At 39.4% G+C, this 18,959-nt stretch overlaps 1 protein-coding gene across 1 annotated transcript; it reads left to right on the top strand.

Moving 5' to 3' along the window:
• The first annotated feature begins 4,265 nt into the window (after positions 1-4,265).
• On the top strand, positions 4,266-8,470 carry LOC109238441 (uncharacterized protein At4g15545). Its single transcript, XM_019404912.1, has 10 exons — positions 4,266-4,770; positions 4,861-4,929; positions 6,546-6,599; positions 6,794-6,857; positions 7,003-7,074; positions 7,161-7,418; positions 7,690-7,735; positions 7,818-7,896; positions 7,979-8,091; positions 8,207-8,470. The coding sequence occupies exons 1-9, from the start codon at positions 4,456-4,458 to the stop codon at positions 8,069-8,071; spliced, it is 1,050 nt and encodes a 349-aa protein (XP_019260457.1). The 5' UTR covers positions 4,266-4,455; the 3' UTR covers positions 8,072-8,091; positions 8,207-8,470.
• Positions 8,471-18,959: the final 10,489 nt, after the last annotated feature.

Genomic DNA, 18,959 nt, shown 5'->3' with positions numbered 1-18,959 from the left:
AATAGTTGGATTGTTGTGGAAAAAAAAATTCCTTGATAAGTGGTGGCTCTTGACGTAAGTGTGCTTAAAGAAGAATCGGGTAATTTACATTGATGTGAAGGTGGAGTTTTGGTTTGACATAAGGATGGGGTTTAAATGTTAAAATGTATGTATTAAAGTGCTTAGGGAGGTGTAGTCATTCCTATATCTAAATGTATCCTACCTGTCCCGTAGCCTACATTACAACCAAATAAAGTCCTAATTGATCCAAGATTGAATGAGCTCGATTAGTGGAGTAGTACACTACGGGGAAGCTTATGGTGCATCTTTTGTGGCATATGAATGTTATTTCTGAGAGTGAGTGAATTCTTTCTATCTTGAGTTCCTAAGTGTTCTTAAATTTTATTGTGTGGAACTACTCTCTTTTGTTGTGTGAGGGCACTTGATTCATGAAGGAAAGGTAATGTCAGTGACCTCTATGTTAGAGTAAGTAGGTGAGTTGTGAATAATGCGTGGTACTTATGAGTCAAATCTTGAGGTGAAGATGTTACGCTTTTGTGCTTAGTCTATTTTAAATACTCTTGGTGTGATGCGTTAGGAGAATTGTTTAAAAATGTCGTGTCTATAAAAAAAGTGTAGTTTGATTGCTCGAGGACGAGCAATGGTTTAAGTGTGGGGTGTTGATGATAGGCTATAATTACGTATTTTAGTCGATTATTACACTCTAATTTACTGTACTTTAGTTGAGTTTGCACTTTAATCGCTAGTGTTTTGCACTAACGGTGTGTTTTATGCCTTGTAGGAGTGATTCCGAGCTATATAGATGTTATAGAATGAAATCAAGTGATTTAGAGCTTTGAAGTCTGAGTAAGAGCTCAAGGAATTAAGCCGGGATCGGGTTCGGGGGTCAAATTTGATAATTAAGTACGAACGAAGACTCGAGGAGGCATATTGCGCACTGTCTAGTAAAATAGACATAACTTTTTGCTCAAAACTCCATTTGGGCTCCAAATATGGTTGGAAAGTTAACTCAAAGAGCTATAACTTTCCATGTTTTACGTTTTTTCAAATTTTAAACGGAACAGGGTGAAAAATGCGGTAGAAACCGCGACTGCGGGGCTGAGGCAGTATATACCGCGGTTGACCGCAGTTTACCGCGGCCGCGACTGTCCAGACGTGAAAAAATTATCCTTTTTCGCGTAGGAGAAGGTATAATAGCTTGTGCCCGATCCTACTTGGTATATATACATGGAAAAACGGTATTTTAAGGAGTTGGACACACTTTTGACATAATTTAGACCTAAGGAGGCTAAGGACACCGGAGATTCGACCTAAGGAGTCAAGAACACAATAGGAGCAAGGTGCGGAATTCTTCAACGAGTTTTTCCTTCTTCTTCCTATTTTTCATTGTTGGTTATGAATTTTAGTATTGTAGTTTTACATACTATTATGAATAACTAATTTGTTATCTAGGGTTCTGATGAACCTTTTGTAGGATAAATTCTTGTTATGTTTTTATATAATTGAGCCATAGTATTTTCTCTACTTGTTCAACTACGTGTTTGTTGTAGTTAATTGACAGGATCCTCAATTAGCTGTGCCTATTTAGTGTGCATAACTCGGGAGAGAGTGCATATTTAGGTAGTTGTTGAACAACATCACTCCCAAAGTATAAGAGGGATCTATAACTGCGGGTTTAAAGGTGGGATTAGGGATAACGAAGCCTTGGGTGCAATCTAAAGTGAGCTGTAATAAACAAAGCCAGCTAGCGTAACTCGGGAGAGTGCGTCTAGTAAATTGTGGTAATTACTCGGGAGAGAGTTACGACAGTCAGAGCGCTCATGATCGGTAGAGAATACTTAGGCGAATTTATAGAAAACGTAGCGGGAAGGATTCCGACAATTGGGGAAATCATAACTCTAGACCTCCTTAATTTAGTCTCCAAACTTTTGTCTCGTTAGTTGATAATTTTACCGTTTTATAGTATTTGTTGGTTAATTAGTTAGATATAAAAATCTTAATATTATAATTTAGAAATTGTTCAAACTTGTCTTTTTTGTGATATTGAACAATTACAGCGAAACCTTAGTTCTCAGTGGGATTCGACTCCGGACTTTTAGACCGGATTATATTTGCAGCGACCGCTTATCCTTTTTAGGACTAGAGTTAGGCGTGATCATCTATGGTACGCTTACAGCATATAGACAAATCGGTTTCAAATAAACTTCTTGATAAAGAAGATGAGCAAATGATCTAAATGATCATAACAAAGGAGGCAAGTGATCTAGAAGATCACATGACATAACACTTCATAAAATCTCAGGAGAGATTCAGGTACCTGAAAATATAAATGAAGAGATCTCTATGTTATGTCTTTATGAAAAAAAGGAGGCTGGAACCGATATAAAATATTCGTCAACGACATCTATGAAAGCGCTAAGTATAGATGAGAATTTTAAGTCTGTCAAATACAGACACAAAAATATTGGCCAAATAGAAGAGACACAATTCAAATAGAATTGGTTTCATATGAAAGACATGTAGTTCAAACACTTGAAAGTATAAAGTCAATGGTATGTGCAATCAGTTTTCGATATCTTATATGTCTAGCATGACATGAAAACTTGATATGCATCTAAAGTCTATTATATGGCTTATATGACTTAACAATCCCTGAAGGATTTAAATTGCTTAAAGCATATAGAATTCATGGTCATGAAGTACTACATCCTCAGTGCAATTTGTGCACAAATGTATCTTGTTGTAACTATATGCATGATAGTATGATAGCAAGAGTTTTCACCTTTATGTGAAGATATTGAATTGACGATTCCAACAAGATCATATGAAGACAATTCATCTCTATCAAGAATGATGATTTCAAGGTGCAATATAGTCATTCAAGTTTATATGGTTGATTTGTTCATCAAATCTCTACCAATGATCTTTTGAAGATGGTGCACAAGATTGGAATGCAAATGCTCAAGGGTGTGAAGTCATGCTCTCATCAGGGGGAGTTAAGGACAAAAATCCGAAAATATTCCAGCATAATATGCTGGATTTCGATATTTTTACATATGAGCTTCCAGCATAATATGCTGGAATTTTATAATGATGTTGGAGTTTCATCATAATATGCTGGAAGTTTATATGCAAGAGCTCCATAATCCCGTAAATTATACTGGAATTTTTCGTGCGCTGAAATTTCAACATAATACGCTGGAAGTTTATACGCATGAGCTCTATAATCCAGCGTATTATGCTGGAACTTTCTGTGTTTCAGCAAAATAGTGGCTATTATTTATTGATTTTGTAAAAGCTGGCTATTTTTCAATTACCAGTCCAAAAACTAGTCAGCCCGTGTTATTTTTGTTAAATTGTTGTTTTACGGTCGGTTAATTTGAAGAGGAATTTTCAAAAACTACTATTGTTTAGTGGATATTAACTTCCTATAGCTACCATATACATAATTACTTCATAGAGCTACTATTAAGTTGTTACGATAGTGTATTCGATGTATTCGCGCTGCTATATTCATGAATACAACATGAAAAAACGACAAAAAACCAGGACAATCCAGCTATACGCGCATGTATTCACATGTATTCGCGCCATGTATTCATGAATACAGCAGCAAAAAATGCCTAAAATCAGGGCAGTCCAGCTGTACGCGCATGCATTCACATATATTCGCGCCATGTATTCATGAATACAGCAGCAAAAAGCGCCTAAAATCAAGGCGCGCAGTCCAGCTGTACGCGCATGTAGTTGCATGTATTCGCGCTGCTGTATTCATGAATACAGCAGTAAGAAACGCCTAAAATCAGGGCAGCTGTGCGCTAATGTATTCACATGTATTCGCGCCATCTATTCATGAATACAGTAACGACAATCACCTTAAAAATAGGTATGTCGAGTTGTCTAAGAGAGATGAAAAACATAAATAGCATGTTTCATGCCTCAATGATAGTATATACCATAAATAGTTATTTTGCTATAAAATATAAAAGGTAACTATAAAAAATAATATTTTAAAATAATTCTGATTTATAATAAATAGGGCGTATACCTATAGCAAAATTTCCTAATTTGAACTTTCACTTTTTTTTTAGGTAAAATGTCAATTTTCTAGTACAGTATTAGTGGGTTTTGCCTTGTAAGCCAGGGCCCAGGCCCAATGCCTACCAAACAGAAAATGACGTTTACGCTTTGGAGGGAAAATCTAAAAAGAATTTCAAACCGCACACATTACGACAAACCACCGCAAAATATGTCCCATTTGTACTCCAATTCATTTTAATTCGAACAAAAATAAGTCAAAACAGAATCTTTTAATTTAATTAAATCTGATTATTAGAAAGTTGACATCTAATTAACTCCTTAATTACCCATTTCTCTGCTCCTTTTCCATTGTATTCTCCGAAATCCAAACCCTTGTTCAACAATCCAATTTAGGGTTTGGTGAAATTGGGAGAAATGTCACTGTCACAGAGCAGCAGTAGCGACAGTAGTCGAAGTGCGGCGGCGGCGGCGGGGCCGGACTTTCATCTTTCCGATGAAATACTATCGGTTATTCCGACGGACCCGTACGAGCAGTTGGATTTAGCTAGGAAGATTACTTCCATGGCCATAGCTTCTCGTATTACGAAGCTAGAGTCGGAAATGGGGAGGCTTCGGCAGAAACTTCATGATAAGGATCGGGTTATCCTTGACCTCCAGGATAAAGTCTCTCGGCTCGAGCAGGCTTGTCAGGAAACTGAATTACGGTTAAAATTCACTTGCGAAGATAATGTAAGCTTTATATTAGCTTGTCTTTCATTTCTACCTTTGCATTTGTTTAGGATGAAAAGGACTTAATCTTCCTTTTTTGGTGAATAAAAGGTGAAGCTTTCGAAGGAGAGGGATTCGTTGGCTTTGACAGCGAAGAAAATGGGTCGAGATTTAGCAAAGGTGATAAATTAGTCACTGCTTCCCTGTTATATATTTCTAAGTTTTTTACCCTGGCGGAGGCAAAAAATAGTCGTTGATTTCTTCCCATCCGCCTAAGCCTTGGTGGGTTGTGCTGGTAGAAGGTAGTAGGTAGCTGGTGGAATTGTCTAGGTTGGCGCAAGCTGGCCTGGATACCGCTGCAATAAAAAAGGGTTTTGTAGTTGAGTTCTACTGATGGATTATTGGAATTTGTGTTTTGGATATAGAAGATAATCTTATCTAAGACAGGAACTTGAACGTTGTTTCATGACCTTTCTTTGGAGGTTTATGCTTTGATTAGTCTTGGGCTAATGCTACTGCTTAGCACTCCCTTTGTCCCGCTTTATAGGATGGTGTTTGACTACATTGAGCTGAACATGTTAATTTGGCGTATATTTTATATTAATGATAGTGAAGAGAACATTATTGTAATAGCTGAAAAGCTAATTTGATTGAAATAACATCACATCAAGATTTAAAGTTTGTGTATGTAAATAAATTTGAATTCTTTGTTGAAAGTTACAGAGTACACTATAATTATTTGAATGTTTTCAAACATTTTGGGATGTCCTAAAATGAAAACACTTGTGAACTGGGAAAATGGGAGATTGTTTTCTGGGTAATATACCAACTCTTTGGAAGATATATTTGCTTTTCAAATTGATTAATATGAAACCTGTCGCTGACAACTAGTAGATTGATTTTCTATGCTGTTGTGCCCCTAAAGTTATTTTTAAGCAAGATTTAATACATCGAGTTCCACCTAATTGGTTGAACTTTGAAGTCCCTTTTTCCAATGTGTTGGACTTCCTCCCCCTTTTTTGATATGCATTGCTGAAAGCACTCTTTTCTTTTTTTATGAAATTTGAAGTTACCTAACTAGGTTATACAAGCTTAGAGCTTTTGATAAATTCAGAGTGTCTCAACAGGCTGAGGTTTCAGTCTTGAGCTAAAACTGTAGGCTCAACAATATGAAGAGTGGACATGGGTTATGAGAAAAGGCTCAACAGCTTAAGAAACATCTGTGGATGAAAGAGAGTAGGCTACTATTGGACTAGAGAATTGCTATCAATTATACTTCCGCTATGTACGAAACCATGTGCGAAGGGTTTGATCAACACTTTGGTCATTCTCTTAGAGATCATTAATTACATTAGAGTAAGAAATGGGCATAAATTGACTTATATAATTAGGAATGTCCATCTCTGAGATAGAGTGATTCAGGTAATTTTATGCTCTTCGTAAATGCGGCCATATTCAAAGATTGGTGTGGGAGCTGATAGACCTTCCACTAACAATGGCTCAATTCTTGTTTAAGTTCATGTTGATTACCCATGTCAACTTCCATATCTCTACCTTGCGATTAGAAAGCGGTCTCGCCTTCTGATTGTCTTAGTACTTCATTGATAGCCGCTTCTGATGACAGAGTCAACATATAATAGGAGAAAGAGATTTATCAATGTACCCCCAACCTGACAAAAGTTGTTTCCATGGCTCGATTGTTTGACTAAAACTCCTGTTATAGCTTCTGTCTCTGCTATATCATTTATTGAATACTTTGATTGCAACAGCATTAACTTGCTTTCTTTATTTGACAGTTGGAGACTTTTAAAAGGCAGTTGGTGCAGTCTCTGAGTGATGAGAATTCATCGGTAAGATTTCAGAATCTTAATCACTTAGCATTTCATTTTTTGAAAATCATTAAGAGGGTAACTTAAACTTTCTAAAAGAATTTTGTGGCGGAACTCTATTTTCCGATTGCTTGTACCAGTAGAGCAAGAGTTTTTTCTTTTTCGATTTTGTGCTTCTGCTGATTAAATTGCAAACCTCGTTTCTGCATCTTCAGCCAGCTGAAACTGTTGATATCGGCACTTACGACCAATCGGCTCATAGAGCCTATTCCATAAAGGGTAAGTCTTGGCTTCATTTTCTATGTATTCCTTCTGATGTTTCCATCTGATTATATTCAAGATTTATGTCACAGTTTGGATGCCTCAAGATATGGAGTTCTGTCTTTGATGTTTTAAATTTGGTCTTGATAATTATATCCTGCAGAGGAGGCGAACAGCTATGCAGTACACCGTTCTTTCGGCGGTTCTTTAGACAGCACAGTAGTTAATGATGATGGTATTCATACATTACTTTGTCTGCTTCTTATAATATCACAATGTAGCAAAGCTTGTTTAACTTTTGTTCCATTTTCTTGGATACAGCCTCAAAGCGAGCTGTGCAAAGATTTTCCATGACACCTTACATAACACCGCGTCTGACTCCAACTGGAACTCCCAAAATAATTTCCACTAGTGTATCTCCTAGAAGATATTCTGTTGCGGGTTCTCCTCAGAGGACATCCGGCGCCAACTCTCCAACAAACCCTCAATATGACGGCCGAGGTTCAATGTCATCTTTTTTCCCATCAAGTCAACAGTCATCAGCAGCTAACTCTCCTCCTAAGGCACGCCCATTGCCAGGTTTCTGACGACTCATTTTACAGTTTTCTTTTTTTTTTTGAGCTGTGCACATTTTACTGCTATCTGCTCTATTGCACTTCGATTTTTGCACATTTACCAAGTCATTCTTGCTTGAGAAATAAAATGGTGATTTTGACATAAATGTTGGTCAACTACTGATCAGCCAGCTTTTTAACTTTTTTCAATTTATATATCCATTTTGACAAATTATGTTACTGACTGGTTTACGTATGATCCTTCTGATCCGTTTTTCCATATTGTGAATTACCAGCTCAAACTCCTCGAATTGATGGGAAGGAGTTCTTCCGTCAAGCTAGGTGGATGGCTAACTACTTTCTTTCAGTTAAGCTTTTTGGTAAGGATCTTTCACCTGACAGTATCTGCATGTTGTTGATGCAGGAGTCGTCTATCCTATGAACAGTTCAGTGCATTTCTGGCCAACATTAAGGAATTAAATGCACACAAGCAATCTCGTGAGGTGATGAACCTAATTAGTTGCTTTTTCATCCAATGAAGTCCTCCTATTTGTCTACTCATTATCTGAATGCTTTCTCCTGTAGGAAACTTTGAAAAAAGCAGAAGATATTTTCGGAATGGATAACAAAGATCTTTATCTGTCATTCCAAGGTTTGCTTAACCGTAGTAGTCGGTGAAAGCAACAGAGTAAGCACAGGTATGTGTGATTTACCATCTTGTTTTTGCTCATAAAATTTATGGAGACATTCATGTTTCGTGTCTGATTGTTTTTGCATGTGTCTAAAGTTGACTGAAGTCTGTGAAATTTTCAGAGATATCATCCAACTTGGTACAAGCACTACAAACCGAATCAGCAATTAGAGATCTTCCTCGCTGCAGAAAAGTTCTCAGGAATTGCAGTCAATAAGGACGGTGCAGAGTATGCTCTAGCTGAATGATTGATATCAAGTTTCATATTTTCACAATTTCATAAGACACATTCTGTAAATTATTGCCTTCTTTTCTGTATCATAGCCCCACATCTGAAAGCAGTGGGAGCATGAGATGATAATTAATTGAATGATTTTTCCATTCCATCTCTTGATCCCCAAACCCGTCTTTCACACACACACGCACGCGCGCACACACACACACACACAATCTGCAGCAATCTTATATCTAACATATATGCCCCTAATTTCAGAACATATAGCCCAAATATTAGTCCCATGGCAACATGCACACATGATGGTCTTTGAAATATTTCGGAAACAACCTTTTAAAATAAAATATACACATTTGCTAGTAATAGGATTGCAGCCTGTTTTCAGTTGTGAATAATATTCATCTAAGCATTAATTTTGTTAAAGATAATGCATAGAGATATACTGTAATGTGTAATGTGTGAGCTGAAGAGAGAAATTGGGTGTTCGAATTTAGAAAGTAGGGATTGAAATTAGAAAGAGGAATTGGGTTAGTCTATATAATAAGGGATGGTCGGAATAAATAAAGCCACGTGAAGAACAACAGCCCAATAAGTAAGGCACCTGCATAGCCACACGTAGATAATAAAGGGTGCAGATTTAATCTCAGAAATCATAATCGGACAGCTATCATTGGACGGAGGTTACAATTAGTTGGGCTATTTGTAACCTCCGTTACAATCGACAGTCTTGCAATCCTCCGTTACAATTGACAACGTGCACAACGTGCATCCTTTGTGCTTCTCATCTATTCAGTGAAGTTAAATTTTTTATCCTACAACAACAACAACATATCCAGTGTAAAAGGTCGTCCTCGGTTGTCTAGCTTCCTGAAGCTCAAAAGTCATTCCCATCATGTTGGTTATTGTGTTGCTGCGTGGCATCCTACTGTTTGATTTATTCATAAAAATCTGAGCCGTGAAATCTGTCACCAATGCTTGCATCAGGGTTGGCTGCCTACATCACACCCCCGGGGTGTGGCCCTTCCTCTGACCCTGCGTGAACGCGGGATACTTTGTGCACCGAATCACCCTCATCCTCCGTTGCAGGTGTTAACGGAGCTTGAAGATTAACAACTGTCGATTATAGGTTCTACATTGTGATCGATTGTTGAATTCTCAAACAATTGTACTATTTTTACACTTTAATAAAATTCCCCAATTCCTCGATTTTCATTTCTCTTTCAAATTCAATTTTAAGACCTACAACTGGTATCTGAGCCATCTCCTGGCCCAACAACAGACATGACAGTAACTGAAACAAGGTCCGAAACAATGGAGGACAATGTGAAGAAGCTTGAGACTCAGTTACAACATCACATAGTTGAAGCTAGCAGAAAATCAGAAACTACTGATGCAAAAATTGACGATTTAGCCAAAAAGCTAGATTTCTTGATGGAGAAGTTGCTTCCCAGTCAGCCGGACATCTTAGGTAGTGCTCCCATGGAGAGTCATCACCTTGAAGTCCCATGTGGCAGAGTTGGGGGAAACCATGCTACAGCTGCTGTGATAATAGAGAGACCTGTAGCTCCCCTTATTCTTCCGAAATCGGATTTCGACGTGTGACAACTCTTTTAAATGGGTATCAAAAGAGAAGAATCGCCACCTAACGATTTTTAAGATGCGTTAGAGAACCTATTTGCGAATAACTCTGTTTGACTAGTCAACGCCACCAAAGATCGGGTAAAAGCTCAAATTACCTCGGAGAGAAGGTGTTAGGTACTCTCCGAGGTCCACAACTGTGGTTCCTGGCCGAATTTTAAACTATGTTGATTATGTAATTAGGCTAAGTGATCAAATAAATAAGGAGAGGTTAGAAGTTAAAAAGTCTTATTATAACATATGAGAATCGGTACAAATCTTAATATGACTACAAGGATACAACTACATTGATCTATATTAAACGACTAAGTATGGATATCAAGTATATAAAAGAAAGGGGGCTCCTAAGTTTTTTAGCCTAAAGGATCACCCTGTGCAACATAAATAGTACTTCGCAACTTCCTTTAGGTAGTAGTTGCTCATATTATTCAGCGGGCACAGACTATCATCTCCTGTTACCTGATTACTATGTTGAAGTTGTTTACCTAAAAGTATTCTAATTCAATTCTAGGTCGTACCCTATGCGTGCACTACCCGTCCCATTCCTATGGTCCAGGAGGCTTTGGACTCTATTTGGGTGGTTCTAGACTCTACTTAGGATGCTCAAAATGATAAAAACTAGGCGACATTCAAAATAGGTAGGACTGCACATAATAGCAATGAAAGGCTCAAGTTAGCCTCCACACATAAGCACAAAAACATGCGACCAGTCACAGATTTTTAGATTGGGCAGTACATGATGTTAATCGTTAAGTCCTATAGGAAGGATTTCTATGTGATTCTGATTTCCGGTATCATATAAGCAGCGTATAGGCAGGTTAAAACATTGCAAGTCCTATAGGTATGATTTCCAATTGTTTACACGATGAAGCAGTGAAGTGACCAAATTACTAATGCTGATTTTATAAGTGTGCACCTTAGGTAGACGTTAATGTCCTATAGGCATGTTCCTAACAGTTGCATGATTAGACAGTGAGACATCTTTAGGAGTCTAGTATTAACACGTTGATCTTATAAATAGTTCTTACGCGCAACAACATCCTATAGGCAGGATTTCTAATAATTGACAATTAAGTTGATTTATAACACTTTATTCCTATAAACGTCATCTAGGCGGGACAGTGTACTAAAGTAATAGAAGCAATTTAACCAATTGATTATTTGGAGCCCTATAAGCATGGTATCTAGATTAGTAAGGCCTGTGCTATTACATCCTATAGGCATGTTGTCTAGGTGTGCACAGTAGTAACATAGAAATGAGCGTGTTTGAACAATATACCAGTAAGGTGTGCATAATTCCCTATAGGCATGATCTCTATTAGCGTGTGATATTCCAAACAAGATAACAAGCAAGGCATGCTGAATAAAATAGCAAATGTAACACACAGATCCTATAGGTAAGTTTCTACCCTTTCATGCAAATATTAGAATTCCCCAACTCCTTTTCACTAGCACCCCAATTGTTTATTTACAAATTATTACAGGCCCAAGAATGAGATAATAAAGTCTTGAAAATAACAAAACATAAGCTGAATTGAATACAAGCCCTCTAAAGCAATTACAGGCCCAGTACAAAAGTAACCTAGGGATATCCCAGTCCTTCAATAGTCTTACTCTCTGGAAAAACAACAGGCCCAAACCACAGGCTCACAAGACAATCAGAGTGCACCTGAATCTAGTGCCCCAGGTCCAACAACGCACATGGCCCAACTCCAGGCCCAATGAATAACTTACTTACCCAAATGGATGCTAAATTTAGCAAGTGACACAATACTCATAAAACAACTTAAACACTTAGTTCGTATAGATGTAACGATCAACACTTCTAGCCAAGACACATAAATAGGATCATATTAAATAGAAAGGCACACAAGACATATATGAGGCACGCCTATATTTGTAATTCCAGAAACAGAGTTTGATAGTGACAAGATTGAGCATCATAGGACAACAAACCATTTCAAAGAGTTTCAAAGTAAAGCATGATCCAGAAACAACCTAAAGACCTTTAGCTAATAGTCTAACAGAATCATGAACAAGGAGCAGGTAGAGTACAATCTTTATATGAAAGTTTTAACATGAGAACCTAATGAGAATGTGGTTGCAAACAGCATAACAACATGCTAGTGGGCACAATTCGACAAACCTAGCACTTAACTTATCATGAGGGACATTAACCATAGCACAAAAATTCTAAAGAACTCATAATAGGTAAACGAACATGTTAACAGGACAAACAAACATTGAGATTCATGTCAGTCGAACTCACGTGAGAGAGAACTACACATTGGTATCTATCCTAGAAGCAATGCTAAGAGTGCAGGATTGACAGGTCAAGGGACAAAATCATCAGTGTTACAAATCGTAGACAAACATGCTTGACTATATACAAAAGACAATGTTATAACATAGGAGAGTCAAGAATCACTTTGTAAGAAATAGTAGATTAGTAGGAGGAGATTCATTAAAGCATATTCTGAGCAAATAATTTCTACAAGGATCCCAGAAGGCATGAATGTGAACTCATAACGAGCAAAGGACATGGAAATTAAGGCTAAGAGCATGACCATTCAGGCAAAACTTAAGAAGGCCAGAAACTACTTGAATCAAATACGTAGAGTGAAGGTCTACTACACATGTTCAAACCTATCAAATTCGATACTAGAGAACATGAAACTGCAGAACATCATTAAGACAATAGAATTACAGAAAGCATACGACAATATAATGTTGAGAGTTCACAAATAACAAAGAAGCTTTAAGGCATGCTTGTCTAAAAGTTCAAACAGTGTTGGGATACAGAATACACATACATGAACAAGTAAAGGAGTAATAGTTAAGGCTATAAGGGTCAAGAATGCTAACCAGCTGTGAAGATAACGAGCAGAAGAGTGAGTAACTCAGAATCTTAGTAGTGACGGCAAAAGAGAGACAACAGTAAGAACCCTCAAATCCTAGTGCGTCAGAATTCACAGGAGCTTCAGTGAGCCAAGAGTAGTGCTCGCACTAGGGAGGTTAATAGAGAAGATTCCAGTGGCCTTGGCTTTCAGCCGGCCACAATCAAGAGAGAGCAAAAATAATTAGAAGGTGAAAGTAAGAGATCAACAGTAGTTGTTAAGCGATTCCAGTCTGTTCAAAGGGAATTAGGGGAGGGGTTTATATAGTGGTAAAATCAGGCAGATAAACAAGGAAAGAAACCAAGTAAACATGAACAAAAAGAGTAAAATCTCACATGCAAGTCAGTAGATTAACCGGAAAGGAAAGAAATCAAACTCCAAACCCTAGTTAGGGTTTAAAACTCAAAATCGGCCAACTGGTATGAAGAAATCAAGCTTTTCTTTGTGTATATAGACGAGATTTTGTCCAAATCTCCAAGATTGAGTTGAATGGGCACGATTCTGAGAGATAGTACTTTCCAAGTTTAGGCAAGTACTAAGTAACGTCATTGTCGCGTAGATACTGAAGCGCCAACACAAATAAGGAAGATGAATAATAAGGGGATCCCATTATCTAGACGGAATGGGAGAGTCTTTAGAGATGAGGCAGCTAGGGTTTCTTAGGGGAGAAGAGAGGGTGTGAGGCGACTGTAAAGAGACGAGTGAGGCTTTAGGGTTTAGGAGGAGGGGGTAATTAAAATTAAGGGATTGATCGTGGGTCGTTGATATCTTAAGATCAACGGCCGGGAGGATAAAGAAGGTGGGGCAGGTCATTTCAAGTGGGTTCCGATCGGGTCGGTCACAAGGGTCGTTTGGCTTGGGCTAGAGTTATTGGGCAAAGGGTTTTGGGGTATCTGGGCAAAGGGTTAAGAAATGAAATAACTCTGGTGGGAGTGTAATCTAAGGTACCCCTCAACACTAACCGCGGTAAGCCTGGCATAGCCAGTATCACGGTCTTGGAGTGACAATCAAGAATAGCATAATGGGGCGACAACCTGTCCATGCCCAAGATAACATCAAAGTCTACCATGCTGAGCAATAGTAAGTTGGCTCTGGTCTCAAAACCACTAAGAGCAATCAAACACGACCGATACACGCGGTTCACAACAAGAAAATCTCCTACAAGAGTAGACACATAAACAGGGGAACTGAAAGAATCCTGAGATACGCCCAAATGCGGAGCAAAATAAGATGAAACGTAGGAATAAGTGGAGCCTGGATTGAATAGAACTGACACATCTCTATGACAGACCGGAACAATACTTGTAATGACAGAGTTGGAAGCAACTACCTCTGTACAAGCAGGAAGGGCATAGTATCTGGCCTGGCCTTCCCCTCTAGAGCGACCTCCCCGACCTCCACCTCGAGCTGGCTGAGCAGGTGGAGTGGTAGCTGGTGCTGTAATCATAGCCTAGGGACCCTGTGGAGCACGCTCTAGCTGAGAAGTATATGGAGGTGCACCCTTTCTAAGTCCGGGGAAATCCCTCACTATGTGGTGAGTGTCGCAACACTCAAAACAAGCTCTGGGAGGGCGTGGCTACTATGGCTGGCTCGGGCCAGGTCTGCTAGACTGACCGCCGGAAACACCCCGCGCAGGAGGCACACTAGATACTGGAGGTACATAATAAGGCTCCTGGGGCCTAGAAGGGGCTGGAACACCACTGGCGGCTGGAAGAGCTGAATGAACGGGCCGACTCACATAGCCCCTACTATGTTGAACTGCAGCTGGGGCACGAGCACCAAATTAAGAACCAGTCACTCGAGACCTCTTGGCCCCTCTCTCCTCTCTCTCCCGAGCAAGCATGCCCTCCACTCTCCTAGCAATACTCACAACCTGTTGATACGATATATTCATCTCTAACTCTCGGTCCATGCTAGTCTAATGTTGGGATGGAGTCCATCAATAAATCGGCGGGCCCTCTCTCGAACTGTAGAGACCAAGGCCGGTGCATGTCTAGCCAAATCATTGAAATGAACTGCATACTCTGATACAATCATAGCATCCTGGCGCAACTGCTCAAACTCGGCGCGCCATGCATCTCTGAGGATCTGGGGAACATACTCCCTCAGAAACATATCCGAGAACTGAGTCCATGTTAGTGAAGCTACCTCAGCCGGACTGTCCAACTCATAAGCACACCACCATTGATAGGCTGCTCCTCTAAGCTGAAACGCAGTGAAAGAAACCCCACTCGACTCTGTTATGCCCATAGTGCGGAGGATACAATGGCACTCCTCTAGAAATCCCTGAGCATCCTCTGACGCTAGGCCACTGAAAGTAGGAGGGTGGTACTTCTTGTACCTCTCGAGTCTACGCTGTTCCTCCTCTGAAACTGCTGCGCTGCCCTCGGGCTGAACTGGGGCTATAGGTGGCACCGGTATAACCTCTGGAATCTGATCAACCTGAACTCGCTGCTCTGGGGTGGGGGCGGCGGGAGTCTATGCTCCTCCCCTAGACTGAGATGTGCAGGAGCAAGGGGAAACAACCCTGCTTGAGCTAGAGTACTGAACATGCTCATTTACTGTGCAAGGGTCTCCTGAAGAGCTGGTGTAGTAGTAGTAGGCATCTCAGGTGCCTGCATTCGAATGGAGCTACTGGTGGCTCCTCTGTGGTAGCTCGTGCAGGTGTTCTGGCTGCACCACGTGGACGTCTTCGGCCTCTACCCCGGCCCCGGCCTCTGGCGGCTCTAGCAGGGGTGTGGGTGCCTGGTCATCTCCGGTTGTACGTGTCCTCACCATCTATGAGAGAATAAAATACAGAAGTTTAGAATTTGAAGTAAACAAATCTTCGCACGACAAGGAAACAAAGAAGTGTAACTTTCCTAACAGCTCCATAGCATCCCGAAGATAAGTACAAACGTCTCCGCACCGATCCGCGAGACTCAAATAAACCGGCTTGTGACTCACAACACCTATGAACTAGAGCTCTGATACCAACTTGTCACGATCGATTCTTCCCTCCGTGAGAGGTCGCGATGGCACCTAGTCTCTACGACTAGGTAAACCTAATATTTACGGAAAACAACAAAAATGAAAACATAAAACTAAACCACAAACATCAACAGTAATGAAATAATGGATAGAAATGTCGCTGCATATACAATAACAATTCCCAAAAAGAATACATACAAAATCTTCCCAAGACCCGGAACATCATAAGTCACAAGCTTCTAAGAATTTACTAATTGTTCTATACACCAATATTTAGAAGTAGTAGAAGAAGAGCTACACAAAAGATAGAGGGGGACTCCTAGGTCTGCGAACGCGACAGATGTACCTTGAAGTCTCCGTAACAGCAGCAGGTGCAGACTAATAGCGAGGCTGGAATGATGTACCTGGATCTGCACACGAAAACATGAGCAGAAGAGTAGCATGAGTACACCACAATGGTACCTAGTAAGCCAAGCCTAACCTCGGTCGAGTAGTGACGAGGTCAAGTAAGGGCCATACTGGTATATACATATAAAAATAAGACAGAACAAAATATCGCAGTATAATAAAGACTGAAATTTAACAAGAAGGAAATCACAGAAACATAACAGCACAGTGAACAGAAATAACAACAGGGGATCTCCCGAGATACCGTCTCGTAGTCCCAAAGTAAATGTGCAGGGGGATCTCCCGGGGTACCATCCCGTAGTCCCAAAGTAAATATGCAGGGGTATCTCCCGGAATACCGTTCCGTAGTCCCAAAAGTAAATGTGCAGGGGGATCTCCCGGAATACCGTTCCGTAGTCCCAAAATAAGTACGCAGCTCAAACAGTGGAGATAACAGCTAAAACACGAAAACATACAATTTAGACTAAGTACAAGTCAAGGAAAAAGCAGGAAATCTACTAAGCATGCTACATAGAGTTCAGATAAGCATTTAAGATACGTAGACATGCTATTCTAGGATAAACAGGATAATTACACATGCTAGTATAACTCAATTAAAGTGAAAACAGGTTATTACTCAGTGAGAAACGGAGTTTTACAACAAATAGCCCGTGTACGCACTCATCACTTCACGTACACGGCGCTCATATAACACAACAGTACCAAATCCTAAGGGGAGTTCCCCCACACAAGGTTAGGCAAGACACTTACCTCGAACCAAGCTCAATCACTCGATAACAATGCATTTTCCATGAATATCCAACTCCGAATGGACCAAATCTAACCAAAATCAATTACATATCATAAATATAACTATAAGAAACTAATCTAGTTAATGAAATCAAAGCTAAAGCAAGAAATTGGAAAATCGCCCTAAAAAGTCTCCCCGGGCCCACGTCTCGGAATCGGGTAAAAGTCACAAAATATGAACATCCATTCACTCACGAGTTCATTCGTACCAAAATTACCCAAATCCGATATTAAAATCCCAATCAAAACCCAAAATATTAGTTGAAGAACTTCTTCCCATTTTCCCCCATTTTTCCACCCAAATTCGAAATTAAATGATGAAACTAATGATAGATTAGTGGGTTATAACCAAAATCAAGTGTAGATTCATTACCCAATATATATCTCTGAAAATTCCTCAAAATCTCGTCTAAATCCGAGCTCCCAAACTCAAGTTTTGATAAAAATGGCCAAACCCTCATTTTTGAAATATTATATTCTGCCCAGGTGCTCACACTACGCGATCGCGGAACACATCATGCGATTGCGTAGAACAAAACTCCAACCATTTAAAAACATGCTACGCGAATGCGTAAACACACACGTGACCGTGAACCACTGGCTGCTGATACCTACACGATCGCGTTCATCCTCACGCGACCGCAAAGAACAACCTTGAACTCCACTACGTCTTCACTTCCTCTTCGCGAATGCGGTCTTGCCCACGCGTTCGCGTTGCACAACCTGACTAACTTACGCGATTGCGTACCCTATCTCGTGAACCCGTAGGGTACACTGCCCCAAAACAAGCTTACACGATCGTGTCTCCTCTCACGGACCGCATAAGAGAAAACCAGCAATTTCGGCAATTTTCCCAAGTCCAAGAATGATCCGTTGAGCATCCAAAAAACACCCGAGGTCCCCGGTACCTCAACCAAACATACCAACAAGTCCTAAAATATCATACGGACTTATTCAAGCCCTCAAATTACATCAAACAACGCTAAAATCATGAATCACCCTCCAATTCAAACTTAAAGAACTTGAAACTTCAAATTTTTACATCTGATGCCGAAACCTATCAAACCACGTCCGATTGACCTCAACTTTTGCACAAAAGTCACATTCAAAATTACGGATCTACTCCAACTTCCGGAGTCGGAATCCGACCCCGATATCAAAAAGTCCACTACCGGTCAAAATCTCCAACAATTCGACTTTCGTCATTTCAAGCCTAAATGAGCTACAGACCTCCAAAACACAATCCAGACACGCCCCTAAGTCTAAAATCACCCAATGGAGCTAACGGAACCGATGAAACTCCATTCCGGAATTGTCTTCATACAGTTCCAACTACGGTCAAAATCCTAAGGCTTAAGCTTGTCCCAAAATACTCCAAAACAAAAAATAAAACCTCCCGGCAAGTCACATAAGAAGAAAACGATATGGGGTAAGCAGTTAATAGGGGATCGGGACTATTACTCTCAAAACGACTGGCCGGGTCGTTACAGAATTGGGTTGGGTTTTAAATACAAGAAATTAAAGAAAAAATAATTTAAAAATATTATATATGCAACTTAACATTTTAAAATAATATATGAAGGTTATAAATTATAAGAAATTATTTCGACTTTGAATAAATGACAAAGTGCAATTAATTGCAAAATATAGGCTATTATTGCAAAATTACGTAGTTAGCATAAAAAATGCAAATATAATTATATAAATAAAGTAAAATATTATGAAACATACATGTGGATGCAAAATAATAAATTTGGATAATTAACTCATTACAGAATAATTAATAAATATTCCGGTAATTTTTGATGCAAGAAAATTAATATTAAAGCTGTAAAATTATGAAAAATTATACAAAATACTTGTATAAATCTTGTAAATTAAATAATGATGCAAAATGATATTTTGAAAGTATATATACTTTAAAATTTGAGGGCAAAA

This window comes from Nicotiana attenuata, unplaced genomic scaffold (assembly GCF_001879085.1).
Source record: "Nicotiana attenuata strain UT unplaced genomic scaffold, NIATTr2, whole genome shotgun sequence".
NCBI lineage: Eukaryota > Viridiplantae > Streptophyta > Magnoliopsida > Solanales > Solanaceae > Nicotiana > Nicotiana attenuata.
This window is presented reverse-complemented; position numbering and strand designations above follow the sequence as displayed.

Bases quoted from the DNA above. Each gene is read 5' to 3' on its own strand.
- LOC109238441 (XM_019404912.1), top strand. From the start codon at position 4,456: ATGTCACTGTCACAGAGCAGCAGTAGCGACAGTAGTCGAAGTGCGGCG. The intron at 7,419-7,689 runs GTTTCTGACGAC...GTGAATTACCAG, and splicing joins TAAGGCACGCCCATTGCCAG to CTCAAACTCCTCGAATTGAT. The intron at 7,736-7,817 runs GTGGATGGCTAA...TTGTTGATGCAG, and splicing joins GAGTTCTTCCGTCAAGCTAG to GAGTCGTCTATCCTATGAAC.